The sequence below is a fragment of the Mustela putorius genome, unplaced genomic scaffold (assembly GCF_011764305.1).
Source record: "Mustela putorius furo isolate JIRA1106 unplaced genomic scaffold, ASM1176430v1.1 tig00003846_pilon_pilon_pilon, whole genome shotgun sequence".
Classification (NCBI taxonomy): domain Eukaryota; kingdom Metazoa; phylum Chordata; class Mammalia; order Carnivora; family Mustelidae; genus Mustela; species Mustela putorius.
The window spans coordinates 17,914,547-17,927,166 of record NW_025421999.1 but is presented as its reverse complement, the minus strand read 5'-3'; the positions used below and the strand labels follow the sequence as shown (position 1 = coordinate 17,927,166).

The window sequence follows — 12,620 nt, the reverse complement described above, 5'->3', positions numbered from 1 at the left end:
TTTTTTCTTAAAGTGAGTATCTGATAGGGGTAGTTCAAAATAAGAGGTCTAGAGCATTATAACAACTATAAAAATCCATATGTGCAATGATTTGCAATTTTACCCCATGATTATTATCCCTATTTTATATTGGGCAAAAAAAGTTACACAGCTAAAATTCAAACCATTTATCTGAATCCACAAGCTGTGCTCATTTATTCCTTCGACATTTACTGAGGGCCTGCTACATGCCAGGTACTGAGTTATGTTCAGGAGAAATAGTAAATAAATAAATAAACAAATGTGAGGGCTACGAAAAATTTAGCAGGGTAAGGGGAATTTTAAGTGGCAGGGATGGGAGAGCTATTTTACATTTGGTGGTCAAGGAAGGATTCTCTAAGTAACTGCATTTAAAGATAGACCTGAGAGAATAAAGGAAGTGAGCCACCCAGATAGGTGAAGATTCCAAGCTGAGGAAGTAAGAGTAAAGGCCCAGAGGTAGAAATAGCAAGGAGTATGGACAAGTTGGGGGGGGGGGTGTTTGAATGAGATAGATAATGTAATAAAGCCTTCTATGCCTTAACAGGGACTCTGGATTATTGGTGACCCCTGAACATAGGTTTGAAATGCACAGGTCTACTTACATGTGAATTTTTTTTTTATAAATATAGTACAGTACTAGAAATACATTTTTTCTTCCTTATGATTTTAACTTTTCCCTCTAGCTTACTTTATTATAAGAATACAGTATACAGGGGCGCCTGGGAGGCTCAGTGGGTTAAAGCCTCTGTCTTCGGCTCAGGTCATGATCCCAGGGTCCTGGGATGGAGCCCCGCATCAGGCTCTCTGCTCAGCGGGAAGCCTGCTTCCCTTCCTCTCTCTTTGCCTGCCTCTCTGCCTACTTGTGATCTCTGTCAAATAAATAAATAAAATCTTTAAAAAAAAAAAAAAAGAATACAGTATACACTGCATATAACATTTAAGATATATATTAACCACGTTATCAATAAGGCTTTGAACTAACAGTAGGCAATTAGTGGTTAATTTTTTAAGATTTTACTTACTTATTTTACTTATTTATTATTATTTATTATAAAACTTAATTTATTTGAGAGAGAATGGGTGTGTGTATGAGAGAGCACACAAAAGGGGGTATGGTCGGAGGGAGGCGAAGATTCTCTGCTGAGTGGGGAGCCCGATGCAGGACTTCATCCCAGGACCCATCACAGGATCATGACCTGAGCCAAAGGCAGATGCTTCACCGACTGAGCCACCCAGGCACCCAATGGTTAAGTTTTTGGAAGTCAAAAGCCATGCATGAATTCTGGACTGCAAAGGGGTCAGTACCACTAACCCTTCATTATTAAAGGTTCAACTGTATATTCTGAGTAAAAGAGGGAAGCCACAGAAGGTTTGTAAGTAAAGTGACATTAGGCTTTTGTTTTGAAAGAATCTAAATAATATTTGGGCTGAGAAAAACACAGTGAGGGAATAAAAGGCAGAAGCAGGGAAACCAGTTATGGAACTGTTGATATATTCCAGATGAGGGATCATGATGATTTACATCACAGAGTAATTCAGAAGAAAGGATAAACAGTTGGATTCTGGATATATTTTGAAGATCGAGCTCGACAGAATTTGCTAATGTTTTCACTAGAGGATGGGATTAAACCAAGGTTTCTGGTTAAACAAATGGATGAAAAAAGTTGCCATGTACCAAAATGGGGAAAAATACAGAAAAAAACAGATTTGAGAAAGTAAAAAAAATAATTTTATACATGTTTACCTCTCTATTAATTTTCTTTTGTCTTAACCACCAACTTGACACCCTGATTTTTGGGCAACATAGATATTAAGTAGTGAAACTGAACCTAAATCCAGGTCTTTTGATTCCAGAAGACCTAGTGAAGTTTTTACAAGACTTACTGAATGAGATTAGTTTTTCTCAGAATATAGTAACTCAAAGGCATATGCCTTTTGTTGGTGACCCAACACCTGCATTCACAAAAAAGGCTATCAAATGAAGAATTAAAAACACTCCACAAACACAAACAAGTATTTTGTAAATAAAATTAATGCAGAGAGCCGCAATACAAAGAAATAACATGTAACAAATATTCAATTCAAATAAACACTATGCAGAACTGTATTTTCAGAAAGATGCCAGATCACTTCTACTTTTAAAACTCTCCTTGATGGGGCACCTGGGTGGCTCAGTGGGTTAAGCCTCTGCCTTTGGCTCAGGTCATGATCCCAGGGTTCTGGGATCGAGCTCCCTGCTCACTGGGGAGCCTGCTTCCTCCTCTCTCTCTCTCTCTCTCTCTGTGATCTCTGTCAAATAAATAATTTTTTTTTTAAATCTTAAAAAAATAAAATAAAATAAAAACTCTCCTTGATAATAAAGACTACCTTTGAACAGTAAACCTCTGCCATAGTTTTATTCAGTGCATAAGTACATGCATAAAGACCCTTTTTAAAATGTATGCAAAAAATATGTTATAAAATATAAGGAATATTTTTCTCCCATCTTAGCTACAGAAGCTACAAAATATTATCCCAGTAAACATTTACTTCTTGACTGAGAAGTAATTATCCCAATGATTTCTTTACAATGCCAAACTTGTTAACATATTAATTATATACAACTTCATAGCATCAACAAATTTCAAAGCTTGGTTTCTAATCGCAGCTTCAGCACTCAGTTGCTATTAATTTGGAGTAAGTCAATTTCCAAATAAGTGATCACTTACCTAAAGTCACTCTCTGTTTCTACTGAAATGAAATAGGATTATCTGACTTCCCATTTTACAAGGTTGGAGTAAGAATCCAAGGAGAAAAGAACAGAAAAGTACTTTGAAAACCGTTAAGGTTATGGCAAACATATAAACCAAGAAAATAAGTCACCTTTGGGGGAATATGTATATAAAAACATCACCTTTAAGTTATTCCTTTATAGGAACTCAATCTTACCATTATAGAATTGCTGAAAAGATTTCTCTAAGATAGAATTAAACTAATGCAGAACTTGCTAATTAGAAACATTTTTTGAAGTGTTAAACATTTACTGTAATCACCAGGTGACTTTAAGAGACAAAGAAAAGGTATTTTTCCTATTCTCCTGAGATATATGGCCCAGGGGAGTGGAAGAGACCTGAAAAGTTAAATGCCACACTTTGGGATAAAAATAGAAATTGTCTAATTAAGCAGTAATTGATTAACAGCTAAAAGAAAGTATCACAGTGACTGCTTTGAAAGTTAAGATGATTATCTTAGCTTTATTCCTTATTCACCTGTACTCCACCTATGTTTAGATTTCTCAAAGTACCTTCCGTTCTATTCCCTACTGTTCCCCCTTTCCCTGACTTGTCCCAACAGCTCCCTATACCAAGCCGAGTACCCAGTTAACCTTCTCAGATATATAATTCTAGGTATATACACTCCCCCAAGTTCCCAGTATTCAATAAGCCTCAGGATCTAAGATGAATCCATTACCTAAGTTTTGATTATGCTGTACCCCTTCACGGCCTCATCAAACAATAATCATATGCCGCCTGTCCAGGCAATGTGACTACTAAAAAAGTCAGAACCCATATTCTACCTCTCTCAATCACTACAGCCAGACACTTGAGTAAAGAGCAGTGCAGAGTTGTGAATAAAACATAACAATCTTTCAAAGTCGTATGAAAATAAGCACACATTCATAATCTATCTGTTACTAAATCTTAATCTCCTTCCATCCAGTCAAATCAACAGTTAAGAACCCCATTAGGCAAGAGAGGAAAAAGAAAGCAGAAAATCTACAGGAGTTATTTAACATTTCTAGAACTAACACAATTAAATGGAGATGTTTCTTTATACTAAGTACTCATATTTTTAAGTATTGCCAGAAGCCTACAATTCTCTAAGAAAGCTTTCTTAAAACATAATCTAACCACAATCTTGTTAACTTGCAACTTCGTTCTAGTAAGAAGGGGGGGGGGGAGAATATCTCAAAGGCTCAAGTAAGTTTGAAAACCACAACCTTGAACTGTGTATTGAAGAACAACTTTAGCAATATTACAGAGTAGAGCAACCCGAGCATTACAGACATGTCAGAATACTGATACTCATTCCCAGTGTTTCACTTCATCCACCTTAGTGTGTGATTCAAAAATTATTTTCTATGTGCACCACCTGAGATAAAGTTGGGAGGCACCTGATAGGGTGCATTAAGAGTTAAAACCTCAACTTCAAAATACTCTCCAATGAAAAAGCCAAAGTCCACCCTTACCTGATGTTGATTCTGAAGACTATTTATTTCCTTTCTACCAAGTAACCAAATCCTGTATTACATTTCCATAATTTGTAGGTTTTTAAAATAGTTCTTACAGCTTAAGTAATCTCAACAGCAATAATATCCTGGCATAAGCTAAAGAAATCTGAAAACTTTTTAGGTAAGGACATGGTCAGAGCAGCATTTGTGTATGGTATACTTTTTCCTAAGCACTGTAACTGAAATCCCCAAAATATCCATTTCCTAACTCCCTTCCACGCTTTCTCTTAATAGTATTATCACCTAATATAATACTTAAATATTTGCTTCTTATCTATCTCCCCTACCTACAGCAAGAAATCTTTGTTTTTGTTCACGGCCCTATCTCCAGCACCGTGACCCATATCAGACACAGTAGGCTTTTGAAATTTATGAGTGAATAAACAAATTTCGTAATTTGGTTGCAGTTTTATATGTAATTCAGTTGTTCTGAACAGTTCAATTTTACTATTAAGGGGCTCCCGGCTGGCTCAGTTGGTACAGCATGCAACGTTCGAGCCCCAGGCTGGGTGTAAAGATTACTTTAAAAAATAGAAATCTTTAAAACAAAATTTTGCTATTAAGATGGTAAGGAAAAAATTTTGTTCAGCAAAGACAGAATAACCACAAAGAAAAGTAGTATTGTGTTTCAAAAAGCTTGATTTATCTAGATTAGTTTTCAAGAAACCAGAAAACCTGTATCAAATATTTCAAAAATACAAACAAAAGGAAAGATTCGGTTTTAATTAAAATAGTAAACATCAGTTTTCCATTCCTCTAATCAGAAGACACAAAGGAATAAAGGGTGGTAAGATGGTTGGTAATACTTGGGACACAGAAAAATGCAGTATTTCACTGGCATGTATTTTAATTTCTATTGCTTAAGTCACATGTAAAATTCAAGATTATCAATAAGTTCGGTACTGACTCAGTTCTATACTCACTTTTTCTCTTAAAAATGGAAATCTGCCCTTTTTCAGACTCTAAGTCTGAATCTAACCAGCTAATTAGTCATCCCAATAATTCTCTTGTCAAATATAATCACAAGCATTGTGGATTTTAACCATAATTTTTAGTCTTAAATAGTTTTGATCTTAATACAAATAATCTTATTTTATACGCCTTCTGTTCAACTAGTGTTGCACAGTTCCTTTTTTGGCCTCAAATGACGAAACTTCTCTAATGTCTCTGGGGAGACAAGTGTAAAGTATAATGTTTCCTCAAATTGTTCTTGTCCGCCCCCACCCCCGCACGGATCTGCGGAAAGTAGGAAAGTTAAGACATTTTTCTATTCTGCAGGAAAGTCCAGGGGAAGAAGAGAAGGTAAAGAGAATATCGCATGGAAAATAGGTTGAAAGGGGACAGACAACACAGAAGTAAACGTGAAGCAAATATGTGCAAAAAAGAGGAAGACGCAGAAAAGAGAAGAAAAACTGCTCTCGCCTAGAAATGGGGCGGGGGGTGGGGGGTAGGAAGGCTTGCTTATTCTTCCAGAAACAAAAGCACTAAATGCTAAGAAAAACGTAGTTGTCTTTAAGATGTTGTTAAAACTCTAAAAAGCACTCAGCTGCCACTCCAAACAGTTCTACCTTCTCTTCCTATATGTTCTCATTCGAGCTAGTCTTCATCTGTAAAATTAAATGCAGGCTATAGATAATGCAGAGACAATCTTTACAAAACTGCAGTTGTGGTTGCCATCTTTGCCTGGGAAAAAAAAAAAAAAATTCGAACTCCTTGGATTTGGAAAAAAGGAGTGCATTAAGTTGGAAAGCCAGAAAACCATGAACTGCTAAGTCAGAGAGATAGGACACGGGTTAATAAACGCCTCCTATCAAACTAAGATTCCACTAAAGATCTAGGGAAGAGGGGCAAAAGCCTTACCGCGGACCATAAGGGTGGGGCACCGTAGGGAAAAAAAAATTTTTTTTTTGAGGGCGAGCTATCCCGGAGGTATAAAGGGGCTGGTGACTCAGATCTCAGGAAGATTGCATATTAGGCGGCAAATGATATTCAAGGGCAGCTTCGGGAAGAGCGACAAAGTGAGCCGCCGGACTAATATTCGTTGAGAATGCGAAGACCAAGAGAGAAAGGTACCCACGGGGCAAAGGATTAAGAGTCAAAGAGAGGAGAGCCGAGGGGCCGGGCAGTCGGGGAAGCTGGGCGTGGGAGGCCTGGGCAGAGGCCGCAAAGCGCTTCTGCAGCCAGCCGCCTTCTCTCGGAACGCCTTTTCAGCTCCCCCACACTCAGCCCCTCTCAGGGCCGCCCTTGCCCCAGCGACCACGCGAGAGCAGCTGTTTCCGCCCGGCCAAGGACCAGGGAGAAGGCATCCCTGAGGCGGGCGAGCAGGCCGACGTCTGAGCGAGCAAGAGGGGATTCCGAGACCACTGCCGCCGAGCCAACGCCAAACTTCTCCCTTTCCTCGTCTTAGCCTTCTTTATCACCCAACTTCCCAGCCGGCTGGTGTCCGCTTCGACCGACCGAGGACCCCCCCTCCCCCGCCCTTCTCGCCACCTCTCACCCCTCCCCAACGTCCTGAAGCTGGGAAAGACCGGCCACCAGGGCCACTCCCGAGCCCGTCCGGGTACCCCAGAGTCCCAGACGCCGCCCCCGACAAAACGCTTGCGTCCTCTCGGCGGCTCCCTCGCCCGCCCAGATGCTGCAAACTCCTCTCACCTGCATTGACGCCATGATGGAACCATCCCCCCAAGGCCGGCGAGGCCAGAGACGCAGGGGGCGGAGTTGCCGTGCTCGCGTCACGCCGCGGGGGCCCAGCATCCTGGGCGCCGGGGGCGGGGCCTCCGGTGGGAAGGGGACGGCGAGAGGGGATTGGCTGGCGCGCTGAGCCTCCGGGGAGGAGGGGCAGGCGAGAGCGCGGTAAATGGCGTTGTTGGTACCTTCAGTCACATCCTGCTCTCCGGCGTCCGCGGCTGCCCCACCCGCTGCTACTGTCGCCCAAGAAACGCCGCTTCTGGTCTGACCTGGCCACGGTTGTTGTTTTTTTCTCTATATACCCTAAAATCTTGGTGATCTCCAGTCCCGTGGGTTTTTCTTTTTGTTTTTTTAACCACAGGTGTATGGTTTGAAGTACCCCCCCCCCCATCGATGTCACACCACCATGCCCACTTTCACATCCTTCGGGCGGGATACCACTTTCCGTGGGGCTGCTTTCTAGTCTTGACGGTCTGAAAGGCTTCTCATATTCCTAATTTGGGGGAGAAAGACGCAGATTTCTTTGTACCATGGGATGAGGATTGAGAGCAACACAACACGTTGATTATTTTAAAGGCAAGGGTACATTTGTAGAGCTGAAACTTGCCTGAAAGGGAAGAGAAATTTTTGAAGTTTTTCTATTGTTCGTGTACTGTTGTCTCCCCTCTACTCCAACCCGTCAGTTTTAAACTTCACGTGTGTCAGTAATGGTTATGGTTGTTACGACATCCACATTTGTTTAGAGATTTGACCCTAGATGTGGTGTGGTTTTTTTTTTTTTTTTTTTTTTTTAATGTACCAGTGCACTTTGAGGATACACTTACCCCTTCTATCACATCTGGACTCCTCTTCAGCCTGTTTCACAGTGGGCAGTTTTGTGGTCGTTCGACCTATTTGAATAGGTCCCTATTTGAATAGGGAAAGCTGAACATTCAGTATTTATTCTGGGAATGCACCAGTTCTGCCAACATTTATCGGAAGCCACATTTTAAAAAGCTATCCAAAAACTGAAGATGTCATTGGTTAAGAGGAAAATGGAAGCCAAAGACTTGCACCTCCTGTTCTTGCTCTTTTAAAAATTTAAATGGCTGACATATTGAGTAGTAGGCTTTTACTTTAGCAGAACAAAAGCTTGAAATCTGTCATTTTATTAACTTGGAGCTCTTTTTAAGAAATTTCTGTAGGACTTAAATATAAGAACAATGTAGAATATCCTCCTTCCCACTCTAAAGATAGATCATTTGGGGGGCCCCTGGGTGGCTCAGTCGGTTAAGCACCTGACTTCACCTCTGGTCATGATCCCAGGGGCGTGGGATTGAGCCCCCCACGTGGGGCTCCCGGCTTAGTGGAGAGTCTGCTTCTCCCTTTCTCTCTCCCTCTGCCTCTCCCCTGCTGGTGCTGGCTCTCTCTCAAATAATCTTAAAAAAAAAAATTAAAAAATCAGGGGGCATCTGGGTTAAGCCTCTGCCTTTGGCTCAGGTCATGATCTCAGGGTCCTGGGATGGAGCCCCCGCCATCGGGAATCTCTGCTCAGCGGGGAGCCTGCTTATCCCTCTCTGCCTGCCTCTGTGCCTACTTGTGATCTGTCAAATACACGTTATAATTTAAAATACACGTTATCCTATAGTGTAATATTAAACCAACTGTTTTTAATTGATGGAGAGGAAGTTACACTGGTTTGCTCTTTCCTCTTAGAATACCATCATAGTGCCAGAAATGGGCTGGTTTTCCCTTTGTTGTGCAAAAGGATGGTGTCCTTGAGGAATGTTTGGAGGCTCTTAGCAACCAGGAATCATCTGGAAGCGTATCTGGTGTCAGCTCAGTTGTGTTCTTAACATTTCAACTGTGAGTAAAACCCATATAATCTCAATGAAAGAGGAAAGTTTTTCCATATATATTTTCTTCTGGAGATCTGTATCCCCATGATCTCTGAAAATTTCTCCAGAAGATCAAGTTTTACCATCTAAAGTTCATTTTATTTAAAAGCTGATTCTTCCTAAGGTGTAAGTGACATCAGAGGACTCCACAAGCAAAGCATTGTGATATCCTCAGAACCTACAACCTGCCATGACATATGAATAAGAAAAGGGAATCAACAGAATTCTTAACACTCCTCAGTAAAATCAACATCTGGTCCCTGGGGCTTTATGTTAAAAAGGTCCTTTTAAAAAGGACCTTCAGGGGAGGGAAAAGTCTGTACCAGTCATACCTTTCCTGGGAAATGTTAAGTGATATATGCTTACTATCTTCTTCATGTTTTTATTAATATATAATGGAGAGACCCTGATGTACTCAGGAGCTAAAACAGTGACTTTCAGATGGGGTGGAACATATAGTATCTCCAGCGAGCATAATATTTTTCTATCTAAAACATTTGACTTGGGACGCCTGGGTGGCTCAGTGGGTTAAGCCACTGCCTTTGGCTCAGGTCATGATCTCGGAGTCCTGGGATCAAGTCCCGCGTCGGGCTCTCTGCTCAGCAGAGAGTCTGCTTCTCTCTCTCTCTCTCTCTCTCTCTGCCTGCCTCTCTGTCTACTTGTGATCTCTCTGTCAAATAAATAAATAAATAAATTTTAAAAATAAATAAATAAAACATTTGACTTATGCAGTGTTTGAAGATAAGGCTTACATATTTCTTTATAGTGTGGGGCTTGCTATCACATAGGCAACAGATAAAATGTATGACAATACCAAAAGCGGAGTGAAGCTCTCAATAAGAGCTCTATGGGAGCAAATTTGGACAATCACTTTGGAAAACAGTTCAATAATAGTAAAATTAAAATTTCCCATGCCCTTAAGGAATCTTTTTAATAGCACCTTTTGCGAAAAAAGATACTTAAGAGACATATTAAGCCAATGCAGTCATGTTAACCTTGTTTGGATCCTGACTCAAACCAGCCGTAAAGAAGATATTTTTGAAACAATTGGAGAAATTTACACATAAAATGCATATTAGATGATATTAAGCAATTATTATTATTTTTCTTAGGTTTGATAGTTTTTTTATTTCCACATCAATTACAAATGACTATCATGTTCAAGAAGGTATTCTCCCTCATATCACAAACTACCCCACCTCTACCTCCCTGAAGGAAAAAAAAAAAAAAAAAAAGGGGGGCATGCAGAAGCTATGTATGTGCCTGAGGTTGTCCCCACCAAGGCTAAGGTAGAGGCTGTGACACAGAAGACTAAAAGCAGCTGAACTTTCTGGCAGAAAAGGGGAGGAAATATTGGAAACCAGAGTCCAGTAACTTGGAGAACTCACAACTGATCATTAGGCAAATGCCACAATATTGATAATATTACATGATTTATGAATGTTTGAGTTCTAGTGATTCACTAGACTGGAGAGTTAGGAGCAGTCCTATGAGAATTGTCAGAGTGTGAAGAGGCAGAGTTGAGTCTTTGCTTGAGCCTATGTCTCCACAGATGGTTTATTCATATTCTCCTACTGACTGATATCATCAGAGAAATGTCACAGTTAAGTAACCATTAGCTTGTTAACTAGATGTTGGAAAAGGCACCAAGCTAAGAATCCAATGTTTGTAGCCTTGTCCTAGCTCTGTCACAAGCAAGCTTGGTCAGGGCTCTTAATCTCTCTGGGTTTATTTATCAATAAAATGAGCAAATCAGACTGCATAATCTTCCAAGTTTTCTTCCAGATTTCAAATTCCATGTGCCTAGTAGATATCATCAAAATTTAAATATGTCCAAAATACCATCTTAAAAAGTCTAAGATAAAATGCAATGGGGGGACGCCTGGGTGGCTCAGTGGGTTAAGCCGCTGCCTTCGGCTCAGGTCATGATTCCAGGGTCCTGGGATCGAGTCCCACATCGGGTTCTCTGCTCAGCAGGGGGCCTGCTTCCCTTCCTCTCTCTCTGCCTGCCTCTCTGCCTGCTTGTGATTTCTCTCTGTCAAATAAATAAATAAAATCTTTAAAAAAAAAATAATAAAATGCAATGGGAATGATGTACTATTTTGAATTTAAAACTCACATTTATAGATATACTAGGAATGAATTTGACTTCATCGTAATTTATGTAGACCTACTGGCAGGCCATAGTTAACAATTTTAAAATTCTAATGTAATCCAGTTGAGCCATAGATGGGATTTAATGAAGTACCAAAACTCCAGATTTACAATTTAGAGTGGTACTTTAGGAAAAGCATAACCCAAATTAGTCATTTCATGTGACTCTCCTAACAGAGGACAAAGAAAGTTAGCAAAATAATAAAGCATTTATATATGTGACCTAACTGTGTGACTTATTCTACATGTCAAAAATAGTTGATTCACATACATATCTGGCTTGTAAATAAAACCATGAATTAGGAGAACTTTGTCTTCACTTTCTTTCTTTTTCCTATCCCTTTAGCTAAAATTCTTTTCCCCAGGTATGTACTCTTTGAGCACATTCCTTTTTTACTTCTCCCCCAAACCTCTTACCAAACATGTTCCTAGCAAGTTATACTTTTTTTTTTTTTTTTGGTCCATGGACCCACTTCACAGAAAAATGTGTGTATTCATGAAATTTTGTATTTCAGGGAGGTACCTGATCTTCAGAAGTTCATCCATTACCAAAAGTGTATAAACCTCAAGATAAGAATACCTTTACCGAAGAGGTAACCATCACTATAAATACCAGCTCAATCTCTTGACTTTCAAAACCTGTCTATCTTGTATGTAGACATAATTTCATAGCTCTTGTTTTCTTTTGTTCACTTACTTAATTTCCTATCTTTCTGAAAAGCAGGATGTTATGTGAAAAGCTCAGATTAGGAACCAGAGGAGTTAAATGCTTGCCTTGATCCTTCCAGGGGTGACACAAACATTATTTAACAACAGATGGGGCACAGATGTAGCAAAGGTACCAACCAGGAAGAACAGAAGCTGCTCAGTGTTGGGGCAAGGACATGGATGCTCCTGCTCTGTGGACCAGATACTGTAAATAGATCATAGAGAGGTCTAGAGTGATTCTGAGAATTGAAGGGTGATTCTTTTGGGGATTTGAGGGAAGTGGCTATTTACTAACCACTACTGAAGTATTTCAGTGTTTTTTTAGAACAGAAATGTTCTAAAACTGGATTGTGATGGTTACCCAACTGTATAAATTTACTCAAAATTATTGAGTAATTATTATGGGTGAAGTTTATGGTATATGAATTATGTCCCAAAAAGCTATTTTTAAAAATTTTTTTGTTTTTTATTTTTCAAGTGATCTCTATGCTCATGAGGCTGAAACTCATGACTCCAAGATCAAGAGTCGCGTGCTCTACGGACTGAGCCAACCAGCCAGCTATCACCTCCCCAGTAAAGCTATTTTTAAAAAGGAAAAGGCATTTCAAGATTTTAACACACCCATACCAGTAAGTTGTGGCTAGTCTTTGGACTGGCTCTCCCATTAATGGTATGAAACTGAAGGGTGATCAGGTATCTCCCTACATCTGGATTTTTTCATCTGTAAAATGGAGAGTCAATGATTTCTTCAAAGCTTTCCAGATAAGTTATTTTCCTTGTCAAAGGAAAATAATTCATATTCATAATTCATATTACCCTCTTCACCAGCTCATAAGGCCTTCATTGCCCCAACACATACTTATCATTCTTATACTCCTCAGGAGGGATGGCAGCCCTTCTGA

General features: G+C 39.9%; 1 protein-coding gene and 1 long non-coding RNA gene across 3 annotated transcripts in view; one reads left to right on the top strand and one right to left on the bottom strand.

The window, feature by feature from the left end:
- The window catches only part of UBE2W (ubiquitin conjugating enzyme E2 W), an 87,858-nt gene extending 80,798 nt beyond the window's left edge, over positions 1-7,060 (bottom strand). For both annotated transcript variants that reach the window (XR_006601517.1, XM_004762344.3), the window contains exon 1: positions 6,944-7,060. Coding sequence is in view for 1 of the 2 variants with exons in the window: in XM_004762344.3 (XP_004762401.1) it covers positions 6,944-7,045 (102 nt within the window). In the remaining variant the exon portion in view is untranslated. The remainder of the gene's footprint in view (positions 1-6,943) is intronic.
- A 10-nt stretch (positions 7,061-7,070) lies between these two features.
- On the top strand, positions 7,071-12,346 carry LOC101688409. Its single transcript, XR_200181.3, has 4 exons — positions 7,071-7,257; positions 8,675-8,824; positions 11,526-11,603; positions 12,197-12,346. It is a non-coding gene; the product is annotated as an uncharacterized LOC101688409 (long non-coding RNA).
- Positions 12,347-12,620: the final 274 nt, after the last annotated feature.